At 47.8% G+C, this 20,995-nt stretch overlaps 1 protein-coding gene across 2 annotated transcripts in view; it reads left to right on the top strand.

Moving 5' to 3' along the window:
• SULT2B1 (sulfotransferase family 2B member 1) overlaps positions 1-20,995 on the top strand; it is a 70,807-nt gene that overhangs the window by 40,068 nt on the left and 9,744 nt on the right. For both annotated transcript variants that reach the window (XM_027515261.1, XM_027515260.1), the window contains one exon: positions 15,110-15,249. In XM_027515261.1, coding sequence (XP_027371062.1) covers positions 15,189-15,249 — 61 coding nt within the window. In that variant the 5' untranslated portion in view covers positions 15,110-15,188. The remainder of the gene's footprint in view (positions 1-15,109; positions 15,250-20,995) is intronic.

The raw sequence follows: 20,995 nt of genomic DNA, 5'->3' as shown, positions 1-20,995 counted from the left end.
AAGAACTGGAGAAAGATGCTCACAGCCCCTAGCTCCTACCTTCCCTTCTCCCCACCACCCACCGCAAAGGACGCAGGCTGGGAGAGGGGAGGGAAGGAAGTGTTTCGGTCTCCACTTGCTCTCTAGAGGCCAGGGAAGGGGTGGTGGGAGGCAGGCCTGCATACCACCTGTGGCTGAGGTCCTTCGCAGGGATCAGGAAGTGGGAGCAACCAGGTCCCACTTGGAAAGAATGAGAGAAGCCCAGTTTGCTGAAGGTAGGCTCTAGGGGAGGCAGAGTGGGCCCTGGTGGACCATCAGTGTTATCAAACGCCAAGACAAGAAGGGATACCCTGAGGATTTCCCTGGTGCTCCAGTGACCAAGACTCCAGACCCCCAGTGCAGGGGCCCTGGGTTTGATCCCTGGTCAGGGAACTCGATCCCACATGCCACAACTGAGTTTGCGTGCTGCAGCTAAAGCTTCTGCGTGCCACAGCTAAGGCCCAGCACAGCCAAGAAAAAACAGGCCCTTGTCTTGCTGGGAGGTCTGAATCAGAGGGCCTAGCAGAGGCGTGGCCAGCTACTTGTGGGGGTACCTGGACCAGTGCCCCTGAGGACTCTGCCCTCGCAGACAGGAATGCCTGTATCAGGAGTCACGCAGCCCGCAGGAAGGCAGTCCTGAGTTCCAATCCGGCCAGGGTCACCCACCAGATGGAACACACTGGGCACACAGGATCCTCCTGGGGGCTCCGCATCCGCGAAATGGGTGATGCCCCGGGACTGGCTAGACTCGCCGTTCTCTGCTGAGTCAGGGATCACAGGGTTTTCCTTCCTCTTTCTTGGATTCCCGTGACCACTTCTGAGCCAGGAGACCAGGTGCCAAAAAGGGAGGGGACGGGGTGAAAGATGGTAATAATTATGACCTTCCTAAACACTGGCCACGCGCCAGGCTTGTGCTCGGAGCTTTGTGTGGGTGAACCTTTCCCATTTTCACAACAGCCTTCTGAGGGTGGTGGTGTCAGAGTTCCCATTTTACAGATGGGAAAACTGAGGCCCCAGAGAGGACTCATACATCTGGGATTTGTTCTAGAGATATTGCTCTTTATCTCCATGCTAGAAAAAGAGATCAGAGGGGGGCCTTGAACTAGAGGGAGGGGCTACCCCTCTGTGGCCAGCACCTTGGGAGGGGGGCTGGTCTACCTCCAATAGGCTCAATGAGTCTGTGGTCTGACCACCCTCCAGACCAACACTGCCCATAGATACATAACCCAAGCTCCCCTGGTAAACATGTTCTTAGTCCCACAAAAAAAAAAAAAAAAAGTAAAAGAAACAGGTGAAATTAATTTTAAGCATGTTGCTGTGTCGCTTCAGTCGTGTCCAGCTCTTTGTGACCCCACGGACTGTAGCCTTCCAGGCCCCTCTATCCGTGGAATTCTCCAGGCAAGAACACTGGAGTGGGTTGCCATGCTTTCCTCCAGGGGATCTTCCCGACCTAGGGATCAAACCCGCATCTTTTATGTCTCCTGCCTTGGCAGGAGGGTTCTTTACCACCAGCACCACCTGGGAAACCCAATTTTAAGTATGTATTTTATTTAACCCAATATACCTGAAATATTATTAGCCTTTAGGCTAAAGGCACAGCAGAGTTCCAGTGGTGTGGTGGAGCATGAAGTGTGTAGGGAACAAACTGAACTTGATGCTGGGAGCAGAATAACCCTGGCTGTGCTGGTGTGGGGACCCAGTGGAAGGGGGGGCAGCGCAGGTCAACGAGCCCACAAAGAATCTGCTGGGCTTCGAAGGACAGAACCAGGGATGCTGTACAAAGAACACTGAGATTTTGAAGAGAGCAATCCACAGATAGAACTAGATTGTCCTCTCTCACCATCATCAAAGCAAAAATCAAAAAGTCGTTGAAAAGTATGCACAGATTTTAAATGTGCAAGGAGAGCCAAGGGAAGAAAAAAAAGGAATGAGGAGGAAGAATTGACCTTATCAGATTTCAAAATCTATAGTTACTACAATGCAAAGCGTATGATGCCCTAGCCATTCCGTTGCTACTAAATAAGTAGCCCAAGAGAAATGAGAATGCGGGTTCCACACACAGGCGAAGGATGGTTCCAGTGGGTCTATGGGCCCTAGCCGAAGCTGGAAACAGCCATGAAGAGGAGAAGGGGGCAACACGCCGTAATCTATTCATACCGTCAAATTCTACTCAGCCATAAAAAGGAACAAACTCTATACGTAATGTACATTTATGTTTATACAAGGATGCATATCAAAGAGTATTACGTTAAGCAAAGTCAGGTGCCAGTGAGTTGGCTCTTCACATCAGGTGCCCAAAGTATTACAGTCTCAGCTTCAGCATGAGTCCTTCCAATCATTGGAAAAGACCCTGATGCTGGGAAAGACTGAAGGCAAAAGGAGAGGCAGGCAGCAGAGCAAGAGATGATTAGATAGCCTCACCGACTCGATGGACCTGGATTTGAGCGAACTCCGGGAGGCAGGGAAGGGCAGGGTAACCTGGCTGCTGCAGTCCACGGGGTCGCAAAGAGTCGGACATGACTGAGCAGCTGAGCAACAGCAGCAAAAGTCAGATGCCAGAGTACTTTCTATATGTTGTTAGCTCTAGAAGGTCCAAGACAAGCCAAGTCAATTTATGATGGAAAAACTCAGAACACTGTAGCCTTGGGAGGAGGCTAATTGGGAAGAGGAAGTTTTCTGGGGTGATGAACTATTTTGTATCATGATAACCAGACTTTCCTGGTGGTCTAGTGGTTAAGACTGTGCTTCCAATGCAGGGGCTGTGGGTTCAGCCTCTGGTCAGGGAACTAAGATCCCCCATGCTATACTGCACAGCATGGCCAAAGAAAATTTTTAAGTGCATTGTGATGGAGATTTAGATTACTTGGAGGTATTATGCATTTGTCAAACCTCACTTGAAATGAAGAGGTTTCGAGAAACAAAGTCATTTGTTTCTAAGTAGGGGAATTGCCAGTGATATTTATTTTCTTCTCTATTATTTTTTGTATCTTCCAAATGTCCTATACGTTATTTTTCGTGAGCAGAAAAATAATGATTCCAAAACTTTCGGCGATAATAATTTCCACATATCATTAAAATAATTGAAAACATGAAAAACCAAATTAGGAGTTTTCCTCAACAGGAAAATAATGTCTAAAAGGTGGAAATGGGATGTCTGTCTTGCAGCTATGAAAAATGTTTTTTATTGAATGAAAGATTCTTTAAATTCTATAATTTTCAAAACTTTCACACACAACCTCATAAAATCCCATAATAACTCTTTTATCATTTTTTAAAATTTATTTTATTTTTATTGAAATTCAGTTGCTTTACAGTGTTATATTAGTTTCTACTGTACAGCAAAGTAAATCAGCTATATGTATACATATAGCCACTCTTTTTTGGATTTCCTTCCCATTTAGGTCAGCACAGAGCCCTGAGTGGAGTTCCCTGGGCTACACAGCAGGTCCTCATTAGTTATCTGTTTTATACATAGCAGTGCATATATGTCAATCTCAACCAATAACCCTTAAAAAAATTCCCTCCCCCTGTGTTGCCCCTCCCTTCTTCCCTCTCCCCACTGCTAACCACTGGTTTGTTATCTGTGTCCATGAGTCTGCTGTTTTCTGTTTTATTCACTAGTTTGTTGTATTTTTGAGATTCCATATGTAAGTGATATCTACAGTATTTGTCTTTCTGTGTCAGACTTATTCCACTCAACATAATGCCCTCCAGGTCCATTCATGTTGTCATTTTGGCAAAAGTTTCCTTTTTTATGGCCGAGTAGTATTCCACACATATATATTCCATATATAAATACCATATATATATTTCATATATATTCCATATATATATTCTATATATATTCCATGTGTATATTTAAAATATATCCCATATATATTTCATATATCATATATATTTCATATATATTTCACATATATATTCCATATATATATCATATCTTCTCTATCCATTCATCTGTTGATGGATACTTTGGTGGCTTCTCTACCTCGGCAATTGTAAATAATGGTCTGGCAACTATTTTTAAAAAGGAGATGGCTACAGATTTGAAAAGATTGCCATAATAAAAAATCAGCAAGATGCAGAGGAAGGTGTAAAGTCTGATATCAATATTGTTTAGAAGGAGGATGAAGGGCAGCAGAGAAGAAATCTCAGTGCCCATGCAGTGAACAGGACGGCACGTACTTCTGTAAGGATGGTTAGGTTTCGCATCAAGCTGGTAATACAGGGGGCCCCTGAAGCTGGCATGGCAGCGTTGGGGGAGGCCATTAACTTATTAACAGACTGAGAGGATAATAAATACATATAACTTATTAATAAACCCAGATGATCAATAGATACAGAGATACGAGCCAAAAATTTATTTTCCTAATTAGATTTCCTTAAAAAAAAAAAAAAGGAAAAAGACCCCTGTGCTATATCCAGGCGGTCTAGGGAACTTAAACTCCCCTCCCCCGCCCCTGGCCTCTCCCTCGTCCCCACCCACCCATTGAAGTTCATTTCAAGCTCATATTTCACCCCAGGCACGCTGTCCTGGTCACGTGATGCCACGTCTGGGCTCTGCCATCCTCCACCCCTGACTCCCAAGTCTCTGGAGACATCTCGCTGATCCCACCAGCCCTGGGGCAGAGGGCGAGCACCTGGCAGCCACAGCTGCCACGCTCACAATTCAGAATTCAAGATGTGCAAAGACATAAAATGGAAAAATCTAGTTCTCACAGCCCCCGCAGACCCATCCCCCGAGTAAGCACTTTTACTGCTATACTGCCAGAAGATTTCTAAGTGCGTATCTTGTCTTCACTTACTTACTTGTTACTGTTTATTTTAAATTTTTTATTTATTTATTTTTGGCTGCTGGATCCTAGTTCCCCAAAGATGGATGGAACCCATGACCCCCTGCAATGGAAGAGCAGAATCTTGACCACTGGACCACCCAGAAAGTCCCACTTACTTAGTTTTTAAACATAATTAAGACACTTTTCGGAGAAGACAGTGGCAACCCACTCCAGTACTCTTGCCTGGAAAATCCCATGGGCGGAGGAGCCTGGTGGGCTGCAGTCCAGGGGGTCTTGGAGAGTGAGACACGACTGAGTGACTTCACTTTCACTTTTCACTTTCATGCATTGGAGAAGGAAATGGCAACCCACTCCAGTGTTCTTGCCTGGAGAATCCCAGGGACAGGGGAGCCTGATGGGCTGCCGTCTATGGGGTCGCACAGAGTCGGACACGACTGAAGTGACTTAGCAGCAGCAGCAGCAGCAGCAAGACACTTTTATTTCTGGCTCTGCCCTTCAGTCTTTTCACTCTCTGCAATATCTCAGACATCTTCCCAAATAAATGCCATCTCCTGACTCCTCTGACCTTTTATTATGAAAATTTCAAGATATATAAAAACTTTGAAGGATGCATCCATGGCACACGTGCTCTATATCCACTACCCCTAGTTTTACTGTACTTGTTTAATCATGTATCTGTGCATCCTTCTATCCATCCAGCAATTATTGGTGATGCATTTCCGAGGAGTAAACTGCGGATGTAGGAACACTTCACCTTAAGCATTCCAGGCTGCATATTATGAAATAGATTTCAATACTTGTTTTTGGGCTTTTTGAAAATAGATGATGTTTATATACAGTACACTGCACAAATCTATTAAGTGTGCCATTTTGAGAAATACATGTGTAGTCCAAATCCCTATCAAAACATAAACGCCTCCTTTCCAGTGGCTGGATTCCAACGTATGCCGGCCAGTGATTTATTCACCCAGTTCTGATTTATTTAACCAGTTCTCTTGTTCAAAGAACAGCATGTTTATACCTCTTATAAACAATGTTGCAATTAGTACTTTGGTACCTACAACACCACCTCACTTCAAGGGCACCCATCTCATAAATTTCTGGAAGTCACATTCATTTGTGCCTCCAACAAATATAATGGAGTGCCGCTTGCCTGATGCTGGTTCTTGGAGGTGGGACATGGGAGACGCAGGCTTTCTGTTCCCGTGTAGCTCTACTACTAGACAAAGAAAATAGTAACCAAGTATTAAAAGGGCTGTGAAAGAAGCAAACAGGATGCCGCCGGGGTGAAAAAGCACATCGACCAGGTCGGCTTGAGCGGGAGGTGGCTTGTGTAAGACAAATGTTGCCAAATGATCTCCCAAAGAGGTTACTCTGATCCCATCTCCCCGGCTGCCTGCCGCAGCCCACAGCAGCAGAGGGGAAGAGGCCGCTTCTCTGAGCTCTGGCCAAGGCGTGAGTCATCCCACGGAGGTGGAGGTGGCCGGAGGAGACGCGGGCGCGTGCCCCAGATGGGCTCCAAGCGGAGGAATTTCGGGAGGGGAAAGGGAGAGAACAGTCCAGGCAAAGGAGGGCGGCTGCCACTGCACAGGGTGTCCTGGGACTGAGGCGCACTGAACCCAGCTCAGGCTGGAGGAGCCTTGGCACCGCTCTCCCCAGACAGGCAGGCGAGTTGACCGCAGCAGGCACCCGCTGTGAGTCAGCAGCACCGCGCTGCGGAAAGGCGGAAATACTCCCCTTGCAGCCGCATCGCGTGCTTGGAAGCGCGGGAGTCGGGGGCAGAGCGGGTGGGAGAGTTCCCCTCCCACCAGCCTCCAGAGTCCCAGTAGCCTGCCCTCGCCCGCTTCCTTTGCACCCAGGATTCCCTCTGGTACCCACACTAGGCTCTCCCCTCGCCTCCTGCAGGTCTGCTCAAAAGTCGCCTCCTCCGAGAGAGACCTCCCCTGACTCCATCGATCTCAAATTACAAACCCTTCCAATCCCAGACGCTTCCTTTCCCCCACCGGCTTCATTTTAACCCCATCACCATCCCATACACTACATTTAAAACATATTGGGTTAATTTTATTGTTCATTCAAACGTAAACTGCGATAGGGTTTTTTTTTTTTTTTTTTTTATCAGTTGCACTAACTTTTGTATCCCCCTAGCACATACCAGGGATTCAATAAAATACCTGTGGGCTGAATGAATGAATTTGCCTCATTGCAGGCAAAAGGCCTAAAGCTCCCTACATGGGGAGCGCTCTTTGGACATCAGACTGGGAGGTGGGTCCCTGGGAAAGAGGCCCCTGGTCTCTGCCCCCATCACTGCTCATTCTTCAAGTGAGACCAGAGAGGGTTTGAGAGTGACTTCAGGTCACACAGCAGATCCAAGGGAGGCCTATAAGGTAGGCCGGAGCTGCATTGCTGCACAGCCCTGTGTCGCCAAGAGGGACGCTGGCCAAGAGGGTGTCTTGTGATAATAATGGCCAGTGGGGGTTAAGTATTTATATAAAGAGGGTTTGTTTTTTTTTTAAGTCAATCAGTAAAATTGATTTTTGTACTGGGGGGAGTGTATAGCTCTATGAATTTTAACACATATATAGATTTGTGTAACCATTACCACAATAAGGACACAAACCCACACCATCACCCCTTTGTAGGGACCCCTCCCTCCCCCATCCCTAGCTGCCCTCTTCCCTTCCACTGCCAACTTCCCACCCCCACAGCTACTAATCTATTCCCTGTCCAAATACCTGTTAACAAATATTTATTTATTTGGATTCACTGGATCTTAGTTGCGGCATGCGGAATCTTTGATTGTCATTGCAGCTTGCAGATTTTCTTTCCTTTTTTTTTTTTAGTTGCGGTATATGGCATCTTTAGTTGCAGCATGTGGGATCTAGTTCCGACCAGGGATCAAACCCAGGCCCCCTGCTTTGGGAGTGTGGAGTCTTAGTCACTGGACTGCAGGGGAAGTCCCCATAGACTTTTGTCCAAAATGACACATTCGTTTCTGTTGCCACAAACTGAGTGGCTTAAAGCAATATGAATTTGTGCTCATACATTTCTGAAGGTCAGCAGTCTGCAATCAGTGTCACTGGGCTAAAATCACAGTGTCAGCAGGGGGCGTTCCTCCCTTTTCCTCCTGTGCCTTTTCCAGTTCCCAGAGGCCACCTGCATCTCTTGCTTTGTGGCCCTTTCCTCCACCTTCAAAGCCAGGTGCATAGCCTCCTCCAATCTCTTCCCTCTCGACCTCTGCTTCTGTTACTACATCTTCTGTCTCTGATTCTAACCCTCCTGCCTCCCTCTTAGAAGGACCCTTGTAATTCGGGGCATGCTAAATTCTCTCCACATTTCAAAGTCCTTAACACTGGGCTTCCCTGGTGGTCCAGTGGTTAAGACTCCACAATGTCAATGCAGGTTGCGGGTTGTCAATGCAGGGGATGCGGGTTCGATCCTTGGTGGGGGAACTAAGACCTCATGTGCCACGTGGCCCGGTCAAAAGATTTAAACACACACACACACACTTTAAACATTCTTAACATAATCCCAGCTGCAAAATTCCTTTTGTGGAGCAATGGAACACACTTGCAAGTTCCAGAGACTGGAACATGGACCTCTTTGGGGGCCATCATTCAGGCCACTACAGGCGTGTAAATGGAAATATACACATCGTGACCTCCTTAGACTGGCCTCCTTAATTTAGCCCAATGCCTGTGAGACCCATCTGTGTGGTGGTGGGTATCAAAGTTTCGTTTCTTGTCATTGCTGAGTAGTATCGCATGGTGTGCGTGTTCCACTGTTTATCCACTCACCCGCTGAAGGACATTTGGATTCTTCCCCGTTTGGGGAGATTATGAACAGGGCAGCTATAAACACTTGAGTACTCATGTTGATGTGAACATGAGTTTCCATTTCTCTCGGGTGAATTCCCAGGAGAGGGAGAAACTCTGCTTTAAAATCTTTGCTTATATTAAGATATTTCATGGAAGTCTATTAATATACAATTATGGTTGTTGTTTAAGTTGCTAGGTCGTGTCCGACTCTTTGCGACCCCCACGGACTGTAGCCTGCCAGGTTCCTCTGTCCACGGAATTCTCCAGGCAAGAATACTGGAGTGGGTTGCTATGCCCTCCTCCAGGGGATCTTCCCGACCCAGGGATCGGACCCACGTCTCCTGCAGTTCCTGTGTTGGCAGGCAGATTCTTTACCACTGAGCCACCCGGGAAGCCCTAGTATACAATATAATACTCATAATGGTCACATACACCTATGAGTTAAATGGTCCTGTGACCAAGGGGAAGGAGGTAGACACTGAGACTTAGGTTATGTGCGTTGCCTGAGGTCAAATCTGTGTCTTCCTGACCCCCCTCCACCCTCGAGCCCCTACAGCCTGTGCCCAGGATGAGCTTACCTGAGAACAACTGAATGGCGACTGGGGAGGGGTTACTCCCATGGCAAGGGGCGGTTCAGGGTGCAGCCTGCAGGGCCACACTGCCTGGGTTCAGACCCCAGTTCTGCCCTCTGCCGCTGTGTGATAGCAGCCTAGTGACGCTGCCTCTTGGAGCCTCTACTTACTCATTTGAAAGTCAGGGGTAGCAATGTTGGGTGGCCTTCTAGGGTTGTTGAGGGGATAAGCAAATTAAGGCTTATAATGGAATGAGGAATGTCAGGCCAGGGAGCACTGTGAGTGCTATTTTTATTTTTTCAACGCACATATTTACTTATTTGGCTGGACCCAGGGCTTAGCTGCGGCATGTGGGATCCAGTTGCCTGACCAAGGGTCGAACCCGGGCCGCCTGCACTGGGAGCACAGTCTTAGCCACTGGACCACCAGGGAAGTCCCTTCAACAAAAATACTGATGGATGGCACCCAAGTTCTGATACACTTCCCCTCCACCAGGCTATGTAGGGCCTTGAGCTTGGGGCCAATCAGAGATGAACAGGAATGAGAAACTGGAGGCCAAGAGACTGGGGAGGAGGCTGGGTTGAGGATCCAAAGGGCAAGGAGGAGAGCTGAGCTGGACCAGGGTGGTGGGGAACAAGAGGAAGAGCCAGGGCCTGAGGGACGGGGAGGTCTGGGGGTGGCAGGAAGGAGGGTCACTGGGTTGGGCCATTTGTAGTCTTGTGTCCCAGGGTCTCCCTAGCAGGGCAGGCCAGGCCTTTTTTTTTTTTTTAAGTTTTTATTTATTTTATTTTTATTTATTTGACTGTGCTGGGTCTTTGTTGTGGCATGTGGGATCTAGTTCCCTGATCAGGGATCGAACCCAGGGCCCCCTGTGTTGGGAGTGTGGAGTCCTAGCCACCGGATCACCAGGGAAGTCCCAGGCCAGGCCCCTTTGAGGAGGCTCGTTACAGCCTTGGCCCACTGCCCATCACGTGAGCTGTCTGCTGTTCCTCCTGCTGCAGGCCTCTGCCCCCAGCCCAGTTGTCATCTTCATTCCTCGGCTCCAGCCGAGCAATCGCTGCGTGCCACAGGGCCTGGAGCTGACCTGGAAACCAACTGGGCTCAGAACCCAGGGAGAAGCAAGGTCACCCCGGGGCCAGATTTAATTTACCAGGTGGGGAGAGAAGACGGGACGCACAGCACCCGTCTGGGGACACACAGTAAGATTCAGCCAAGCAGGACTCCAGATCCCCGCCCCTCCGCCCCCCCAACCCCAGCCAGGCCACCATGCTCAAATGCAGGGAGACAGCATTCCTGGTGGGAGGAATGGCAGACACAAAAGCCAGAGGCTGGCATAGTGCTCGGTGCGTTGGGTGGCTTTGGCGGGAGTCGGGGGATGTGAGGAAGGAGGATCCAGAACGGAACCGTCTGTGGGGCTCAAGGTCACATCTCAGCTCTGTTTGGTGCTTGCCAAGTGGCCTTGGTCACATGGTTCCCTCTCCCTCAACCTCCATTTTCTCACCTGTAGCCTCGTGACATACGGGGAGGTCCCAGCTCGCCCCCATCATGCCTTGATTGCTAATTGAATATTGATGCTCAGTCATTTATTGAGTAGCTGGTTGTTCTGGGCTCAAGGGGCGCAGTGGTGAGGTTTGGACACTGTTAACCTGGAATGAGGCTGGGCTTCGGGAGTTTTTGACATCTCCCTGGGGGATTCTAAAAATGCTGGGGACTGAGAACCCTGGAGGAACACGAACGGATGTAACAAGTGCTCTTTAACTTTCCTTAACTTTTTGTCCAGATGACCCCCTTCATTCACTCACACGTTCATGCATTCATTTATTTATTCAAACTTTCAATTGTCCATTCATTCACACATTCATTCATTCATTCACATATTCATCACATATTCCTTCAAACATTCATTCATCCGCATTCATTCATTCATACACACATTCATTCATTCATTCATTCAGTCAAATACTGGTTAGGCACCAACAATGTATTAGCACTGTGGATTCCACCCTGGCTTCCTGGGGTGGGGCTTGGTCCCCCAGTTTGGAGATAGTGCTAAAGGGGATGGTGTGAGTGAAAGTCGCTCAGTTGTGTCCGACTCTTTGTGACCCCATGGCCTATACAGTCCATGGAATTCTCCAGGCCAGAATACTGGAGTGGGTAGCCTTTCCCTTCTCCAGGGATGTTCCCCACCCAGGGATCGAACCCAGGTCTCCCGCATTGCAGGCGGATTCTTTACCAGCTGAGCCTCACGGGAAGCCCAAGGGATGGTGGGACACCCTCATATTTATGCATGTATGCATTCAGTGAATATTTCAGAGACCTCTGAAGGGCACAGGATCTTTTCCTTGTTTGCAACTCCATTTTCCTCTTCCATAAGCTGGGGAGGACATTTCTTTCTTAAGGAGCTGTTGGTAAGATCAAAGTCTAAAACAGCACTGAACGCTAAAGGGAGTTTAGGTGTCTTGAGCATCAGTCAGGAGTCAAGGACTTAGCATATATTATCCCTTTTAATCTTTAGGTAGGATTAAAACCCTGAGGTTGAGATTACCGTTATCTTCACGTGTCAGACGAGGAAACTGAGGCTCAGAGAGGTGAGATCTGCTGCCTAGGGCCGAGAGAACACAGGGAACCCACCGTAGCCAAGACCCAGGCACTTAGCAGCTAATCTGCCTAGTGACTGATGACCTCACAGTCCCGCCCACTGGGTTAAATCTGCCTGACAACTAGTGACATCACTAATTCCGCTGCCTGTGCTCAGCCTCTGACATCCCTGAACAGTAAAGTTAATTACAACGTGCTGAGGGCCAGCAGAGGGCCTACTGTGTGCCAAAGGTTGTGCCAACTAACCTCTCCTCTGGGCTCACACAACGCCTAGTGTTGCCTCTATTAATGGGTATAATAACAATAATTTTAGTCCAGATTTATTGAACGTGGTCTACGAGTCAAATCCTATCTTGACTCGACTACAAGTCAAATGATACATTAAATCCTCCCACCAAAAATTAAGAAACATTTATATAATGCATACTCTTATGCCAGGCCCATTTCTAAGCACTTGTTACATGCTCACAACCATCCTATGAGGTAATGTTTACTTATTATCCCCATTTTATGCATGAAAGAACTGAAGCGGAGAGAGGTCAAGTGAGTTACCCACAGCCACACAGCTAGAGGGAGGAAGAATTCAAGCTCATGGATTCTGGCTCCAGGGTTTATGCTGTTAACCAAGATATTATGTGACTTCTTCTATCCCCATTTTACAGTTGAGGAAACCAAGGCACAGAGAGATTAAGCACTGGGCCTTACCTCGGCTAGGGAGTGCCAAAGCTCAACTCTGAACCCGAGACGCCCGGCTCCAGAACCACACTTTAAAAAAATATTTGTTTTTGAATATTTATTTATTTTGGCTGCACCGGGTCTTAGCTGTGGTGTGCAGAATCTTCGATATTCATTGTGGAATCTATAGTTGCGACTTGAGAACTCTTTAGTTGAGTAAGGCATGTGGGATCTAGTTACCTAACCAGGGATTGAACCTAGGCCCCCAGCACTGGAAACTCAGAGTCTTAGCCACTGGACCACCAGGGAAATCCCTCAGAACACTCTCATTCACACTTGTCCCACTTTGGGACATACTAAGAAGCAGAGCTTGCAAAGCCCCTGCCACCACCCCTCTAAGGTAACCAGCCCCTCCTTTCCAGTCCCCTCACCAGGAACAAAAGGGGCCTTGGCAAGCAGACCATAGCCCACCTGCCAACTTCCTCCATAGCCTCCTCTGAGCCCCGCCACCTTGGGACTCTGCCCTTTGGCAACCCTGGCTGGCTGGGCCAAGCCTTACCTGGGCTCCCCAGAACCCTCCTAGGATCTGGGGAAACAGTACTCTAGCTTTCGTCTTTCTCCTGCAAGCCTGAGCCTGATTGAAAGCCCTGGAGAAATTCCCCATCCCTCTGGTGGAGGCCTTCAGGAAGGACACTGGGAGATCCCTGGGCAAGTTTCAGCCTTCAGTGGGCCTCAGTTTTCTCATCTGTCAACTGGGCAGATGAGGAAGAAATAACAGAAAAGGCCTGTGCAAGTCAGCTGGGGTTTCAACCTCACTGGGTCCAACACTCACCTCACTTCCTTTTTATTAAAAGCAATTATTTTAGGGACTTGCCTGGCAGTCCAGCAGTTAAAATCCCATGCTTCCGCTGCAAAGAGGCACAGGTTCCACGCCTGGTCAGGGAACTAAGATCCCACATGCCTCGTGAAGAAAGCGAAAGTGTTAGTTGCTCAATGGAGTCTGACTCTTTGTGACCCCATGAACTGTAGTCCACCAGGCTCCTCTGTCCATGGAATTCTCCAGTCAAGAACAGGTTGCCATCCTCTTCTCCAGGGGTTCTTTCCAACCTAAGGATTAAATCAAGGTCTCCTGCGTTGCAAGCAAACTCTTTCCTGTCTGAGCTGTCAGGGAAGCCCATACCAAAAAGTAAAAATCAAAAATCTGAGTCTCCTCCCATATGCCATACTTTTGACGCCAAGCTCCCTTGGACATGTGATATCATGATCCGACTTCCATGTCCCTAACCTTCCTGTCTGTATGCCCAACCAGCGCTCCCAGAAGCAATTCCTGCACCCAACCAGCTCACCATCCCCGTAACAATACACAGACGTGCCGGCCAACCTTGTAAATATCCCACAGAAGTCCAGTGAAATGTATCTTCAGCTCAGTTTCACCTTAGCAAGGTCCCCCAAATACCTATCTCTCTCCCACGCCACAGACAGGAAACCCCAGGGGAGGCTGCCATAGCAGAGAGTCAGAGAATTAAATGGATTGCTCTCAAAGCATCTCACTTTGGGAAGCTGTATGTCCCTGTATGGCTCTGTGAACACACTGCAGGGTTTTGGGGAAAGTGGCTTCAGTGAGGGGCTTGAAGTTGAAGACTGTTCCGGCCTCCCGGGTGACTGCACATACGGGTTTCGCAGGTCGGCTCTGCGTCTCAGTGGCTGTGCAGGAATGGGCAGGGCACCTGACTCCTCTGGCCTGTGTTTGTAAAATGGAGGTGGTGACTGAGCATCTTCTTTGAGGGTTGGGGGGAAGAGTATACATAAGGAAAGCGCTTAGTCCCATTTTGCAGGGGTGAAGTGCTGTGTGTCCCGCCAGCTGTGTGACTTTGGGTAAGTCACTTGACCTCTTTGGGCCTCGATGTCTTCATCCAGAGAATGGAGATACCAATCATTGTCATTTCGTACGAATATTATGAAGTGAAGTCAGAGTGTTAATCATTCAGTTGTGTCTGACTCTTTGGGACCCCATGGACTGTAGCCTGCAAAGTTCCTCTATTCATGGATTTCTCCAGGCAAGAATACTGGAGTGTGGTACCATTCCCTTCTTCAGGGGATTTTCCTGACTCAGTGATCAAACCCAGGTCTCCTGCATTGCAGGCAGATTCCTTACCCTCTGAGCCACCAGGGAAGCCCAGAATTGTTACCAGGTGTTAGTAAATCAGCCTTACTTTGCAGATGAGGAAACGAAGTGCAGAGAAAGTTCTACTAATGAACGGAGTGCTCCTCGCCCATGTCCTTAGTAGCCCTCTGTCCTCTGCCCTAAGATCCCTCATCCACTTTCTGTCGCCATCAGTTCTGGAAGCGTCTGCTGTAAAGCTGGACCCCTGGGCAGGCTCCTGGGACCTCGAAGGACGCTCAAACGCAGGCCCCTTGGGTCTTCTCTGGCAGTCCAGTGGTTAAGACTCCGAGCTTCCACTGGGGGGCGTGGGTTCTATCGCTGGTCGAGGAACTGGGATCCTGCATGAGGCAGCATAGCAAAAAAAAAAAAAAAAAAAAATTAAAATTAAAAAAAGCAGGCTCTCCCAAGGGTGACCTCTGTCCTTGCCTCGTCTCCGGTCCTCACGGTGTCTCCCCTACCTTCCTACAGCCAGAATTTGTCAGGCGAATACTTCAGGTACAAAGGCATCCTCTTCCCCGTGGGCATCTACTCACCTGAGAGCATCAGCATGGTAGAGAACGCCGAAGTACACGACGATGACATCTTCATCGTCACCTACCCCAAGTCAGGTACCTGCCGGGCCGGGCCGGGAGCGGGGCACTAGGGAGAGTGCTGGGTGAGTGTGGGGCCGAGGGTGAGAGGGTGACACCGAGGACAAAGCGGGAGAAGAACGCGGGAGGGGCGGTGGGGACGGGGACCCGTTTGTTCTGTTCAGAGCCAAGTCTTTGCAATGGCCGGTCCCTCCGCCAGGGGGCACCCCTCCCCGGATCCCTGAGTGCCTGGCTCCCTCCCGGCCCCTATGCTGGGTCTTTGAGACCTTCCTGGCTAAAACAGCTTCTCCATCCTTGAAGTCTCCTCATACTTGTCTTCCCTGCCAGCCACTGTACTATATTTTCCTTGGTTGATTTAGTGTCCGTCTTCCTCACTAGAACCTGGCTCCCTGAGGGTAGATATTTTGCTTCCTCTTGATCGTGACTGTGTTCTTTGAGCCTAAAACAGTGAAACACATTCAATAAATATTCGTGAAAGGAAGGGAGGAAGAGAGGGCGGAAGGAAAGATCTTAATTTTCTCCATTTGGTTACTGAAATGCTACTTACTAACTGTCTGCCAGGTGCAGAGAGACAGCTCTGAACAAAGATATTTTTTCAAAATATTTTTGAAGAATTTCAAAATGTTATACTCACCCTTTTCAACATAGAGTTCTATGAGGATTTTTTGGGTAACACTTAAAAGAATAATTCACATACCATACGCTTTGTATACTTCCAAATCCACGCATTGGAAAGTGTACACAGTTCTTTGGCTGTAGGATATTCACAGAGTTGTGCAAACCATGACTGTAGTCAGTTTTAGAACATTTCCATTACTTACAGGGCTTCCCTGGTGGCTCAGATAGTAAAGAATCTGCCTGTGATGCAGGAGACCCCAGTTCAGTCACTGGGTCAGGAAGATCCCCTGAAGAAGAGAATGGCTGCCCACTCTAGTATTCTTGCCTGGAGAATTTCATGGGCAGAGGAGCCTGGCGGGCCACAGTCCATGGGGTTGCAAAGAGTCAGACATGCTTGAGGCATTCACACATTCACTTCACTTTCAACAAGAAACCCTGTTCCCATTAGCCATCACCTCCAACCCGCCCCCTCCACCCTCAAGGCTTAGGCACCGTTATTCTGCTTTCTTACTCTACGGTTTTGCCCATTCTGGACATTTCGTGTAAGTAGACTAGTACAAGAGCTGGTCTTTTGTGTCTGGCTTTTTTTCACTTAGCCCACTTTTTAAAAATAATTTTATTTATTTATTATTTATTTTCGGCTATGCTGAGTCTTCGTGGGTGTGTGGGCTTTCTCCAGCTGTGGCAAGTGGGGGCTACCCTCCACTTGCAGTGCCCGGGCTTCTCATTACGGTGGCTGCTCTTGCTGTGGAGCAGGGGCTGTAGGTAGCACAGGCTCCCGTCGTTGCGGCACGTGGGCTCAGGAGTTGTGGTTTTGCAGGCTCTAGTGCCCAGGCTCAGTAGTTGTGGTGCATTTTGGGCTTAGTTGCTGAAGCACGAGGGATCTTCCTGGACTAGGCATCGAACCTATGTCTCCTGCATTGGCAGACTCTTGACCGCTGAGCCACCGGGGAAGTTCCAGCATGTTTCTGAGGTTGACACACATCATTGTCGGTGCTTCATTCCTTTTTATAGCAGAATAATGTTTCATGATATGAGTGTACTGCCTGCGTGCTCAGTGGCTTCAGTTGACTCTCAGTGACACTGTGGACTGTAGCCCGCCAGGTTTCCCTGTCCATGGGATTCTCTAGGCAAAGGTATTGGAATGGGTTGCCATTTCCTTCTCCAGTGATCCTCCCGACCCAGGGATTGAACCCGTGTCTTCTGCACTGCTGGTGGATTCTTTTCTGAAGGGGTATACTATTAGGTATACTTATTCATTTATCAGTTGATAAGCAGTCAGTTGGGTTGTTTTCACTCTCTGACTCTTAATAATGCTTGTAGGAACATAGATATACAAATCTGCCTATGGACATATTTTCATTTCTCTTGGAGTTCTGTGAATTTTGATAGACATACACAGGAAACACTACAGTTGAGATGTAGAATGGTTCAGGGAATTCCCTGGCGCCCTGAATGGCCAGGACTCGGTGCTTTCCCTGCCCTCAGGAATCCCTTCACACCTTCTGTGGTCAGCTCTCTCCTCACCCCACCCCCAGCAACCAGTCATCCATTTCCTGCCCCTGTAGTTATGCCTTTCCCAAAATGCCACACACAAGGAGTCATACTCCATGTAACTTTTGAGACTGACGTCTTTCACTCAGAGTAATGTATTTTTTTTCTTAATTTATTTTTGATTGAAGGATAATTACAATATTGTGTTGGCTTCTGCCATACGTCAACATAGATCAGCCATCAGTATATGTATGTCCCCTCCCTCTTGAGTCTCTCTCCCACCTCCCACCCCATCCCACCCCTCCAGGTTGTCACAGAGCCCCGGTTTGAGTTCCCTGAGTCAGACAGCAAACTCCCACTGGCTATCTGTTTTACGTACGTTTCCATGCTACTCTCTCCACCTGTCCCACCCTCTCCTTCCTACACCTGCCCCAGCAACACATTTTAGATTCCTCCAAGTTGTTGTGTTTGTTATTGCTGAGGAGTTCTCCAGAAAATGGATGGACCATGGTGGTTTTATACATTCATCTGCTGAAGGACACTTGGCTTGTTTCCAGGTTGGGTTGAGTATGGCAAATACAACTGCCATAATTCATCTCACACAGGTCTCTGCATGGAAATACTTCTCCACTTATCTTGGGTAAATACTTAGCACTGGAACTGTTGAGTTTATGGAACTAAATACGCTTAACTTGAGAAACTGCCAAACCGGCTCCAAAGTGGAAACCCTCTTGTACTTTTGGGTAAGCTGTTCACCCTCTTGTGTTCTCACCAGCAAGATCGGTGGACTCCAGATGCTCTGCTTCCTTGTCAACACTTGATATTGTCAAGTTTTTTAAAAAAAACATTCTTTTTCTTTTTTTTCGGTCACACCACAGGGAATGTGGGATACTAGTTCCCCAACCAGGGGCAGATCCCCTGCTATGTGCAGTGGAAGCAGGAAGTCTTAACCTCTGGACCACCAGGAGAGTCCCTGCAAAATCACTCTAACAGACGTGCTCTAGTATTTCATTGTGGCTTGTATTTGCATGTGTCTACTGGCTGATGAAGCTGAGCATTTTTTCAGAGGCTTACAAACCATCATATATCTTTTTTTTTTTTTGCAGCACTGGGCCTTCCTTGCTTTTTTGTGCAGGCTTTCTCCAGTTGCAGCGAGTGAAGGCTACTCTTCATGTGGTGCTCGGGCTTCTCATTGCGGTGGCTTCTCTTGCTGCAGAGCACAGGCTCTAGGTGCCTGGGCTTCAGCAGTTGCAGCACTTAAGCTCCGTAGCTGTGGCGTGTGGGTTCTAGGGCGCTCAGGCTTCAATAGTTGCGGCATACAAGCTGAGAAACTTTGGCTCGTGGGCCCTAGAGCACGCAGGCTTCAGTTAGTTGTGCAACCAGGGCTGAGTAATAGCGGTGAGCGGGCTTAGTTGCTCTGAGGCATGTGGGGTCTTCCCAGACCAGGGATGGAACTTGTGTCCCCTGCATTGGCAGGTGGCTTCTTACCCACTGGACCACCCAGGAAGTCCGCTGTTATATACCTTTTTCAGCAATGTGTCTGCTCAGATTTTTTTGTACTCTTTTTAATTGGTTGGTTGATTTTCTAATTATTGAGTTTTGAGAGCTCTTTATGTAATCTGAGTATGCATCCTTTATCAGGTATGCTTTTTACAGGCATTTTCTCCAAGTCTGTGGCTTGTCTTTTCATTTTCTTTTCAGTGTCTTCTCAGAGCAAAAGTTTGAATTTTGATGAGCTCCCATTGTCAATTTGTTCTTTAATGGATCAGACTTTGATGTCATAGCTAAGGAAACTTTTCCTAAACCAAGGTCATAAAGATGGCTTTTTTGTCTTCCAGAAATTTTACAGTTTTAGATTTTACACTAAAGTCTAAGATTCATTTTAAGATAATTTTTACACATAGTATGAGGTATAGATCAAGGTTCTTTGCATATGATGTCTAGTTATTCTAGATTTTTTTTAAGTTTAAAATATGTTAATTTCTCTTAGAAAGTCATGTATTCATAGTTCAAAATTAAAGAGGTACAAAAGATTCCTCTCCTCCCAAGTCACCAACAGTCTCTGTGTATCTTTTCAGAATTTTATGTACAAGCAAAAACGTACATTTTTTTGTTACTTTTTTCCCACAAAAGTTAACAAATGATACACATCATTCTGCTTCATTTTTTTTAATGGTTTTGCCTTCTTTTTCCTTGTATTTTGACACCATCCCATCTTAGAACTGGAAACAAAGAGCTTCCTGGGATTTTGTTGGTTTTTACAGTTCCATAGTATTTCATAACACTGGATGTACAAGAATCCTTGTTTTACTTGTTGAACTAGTTCCTTATTGATTCACATATCCTGGTTTCCCATCTTCTGCAATTATACACAATATAAACTTTATACACACTGCTGCATCTTTCTGCGCACTGCGCTGCTGGCCTCTGTCCGTCACAGGCGCCATCTGGGAGACTTCCCTGGTAATACAGTGGTTAGGAATCTGTCTGCCAGTGCAGGGAACACAGGTTCGATCCCTGGTCCAGGGAGATCACACATGCCCGGGAGCAACTAAGCCCAAGAGCCACGACTGCTGAAGCCCACGTGCCTAGAGGCCCTGCTCTGCAACAAGAGAAGCCATCTCAGTGAGAAGCCCTCACACCACAAGGAAGACCCAGCTCAACTAAAAATGAATAAATAAATATTTTTTAAAAAAAACCTTCTGGGGGAAGCCGGAGAACCAGGAAGAGAAACCACATCCTTCTGCAGGGTTCCTCCAGCGCCCTCTACTGACCAAGCGTCACATTGCGCCAGGTGGCCAATGAGATCTGATCATACTCTCCAGCTCCAATGTCAAGGAACAGGGAACCAGGAATGGGTTTGGAGCTGAGAGATGATACACTGGGAACTGGTACAGGGTAGTTGTTAGAATCCAGGACGATGTAACACTAAGACCAAGTGACTGTTCATATTATTGTTATTTCTCATCTGACCTGCCGGCAGTCTCCTGGAACCCAGACTTGTGAACCTGGTCATGAATGAGATCCCCTTCCTACAATGTGATGTTTGTGGCACTATGGCTCAGTTGGTTAAGAATCCGCCTGCAATGCAGGTTCGATCCCTGGATCAGGAAGATGCCCTGGAGAAGGAAATGGTAACCCACTCCAGTATTCTTACCTGGGAAATCCCATGTTCAGAGGAGCCTGGCGGGCTACAGTCCATGGGGTCGCAAGAGACCGACACGACCAAGTGACTAAACCACCACCAAAGAAATCAAGGGCTTATTCCCAAGAAGCGGTAGTGAAAAGCGCTGAGATTTTAAGTCCAGCCACCTGAATTCAGTTGCAGCTTCCTCTGTGTATTAATGGAGTGCTTCAGAATCTCATTAGGCTGACCCAATAGAAATTTATTTCTCGGGAATTCCCTGACAGCCCAGTGGTTAGGATTCCATGCTTTCATTGCCCAGGGCCTGGTCTCAATCCCTGGTCAGGGAACAAAGATCCCACAAGCCATGTGGTGAGGCAAAAATAAAAAAAGGAATCTATTCTCATTCCTGTAAGTTCTAACTGATCTCAGGTGGCATCGGCCTGCAATGGCTTAGAGCCGGGCTTGGGTTCCCAGCCAGAGAGTGGCTGGGTCGAGGCGGTAAGAGTGCCAGATCCCAGCTACTAG

Source organism: Bos indicus x Bos taurus, chromosome 18 (genome assembly GCF_003369695.1).
Source record: "Bos indicus x Bos taurus breed Angus x Brahman F1 hybrid chromosome 18, Bos_hybrid_MaternalHap_v2.0, whole genome shotgun sequence".
Lineage (NCBI taxonomy): Eukaryota > Metazoa > Chordata > Mammalia > Artiodactyla > Bovidae > Bos > Bos indicus x Bos taurus.
The sequence above is the reverse complement of the archived record's forward strand: the minus strand, read 5'-3'. Positions and strand labels throughout refer to the sequence as shown.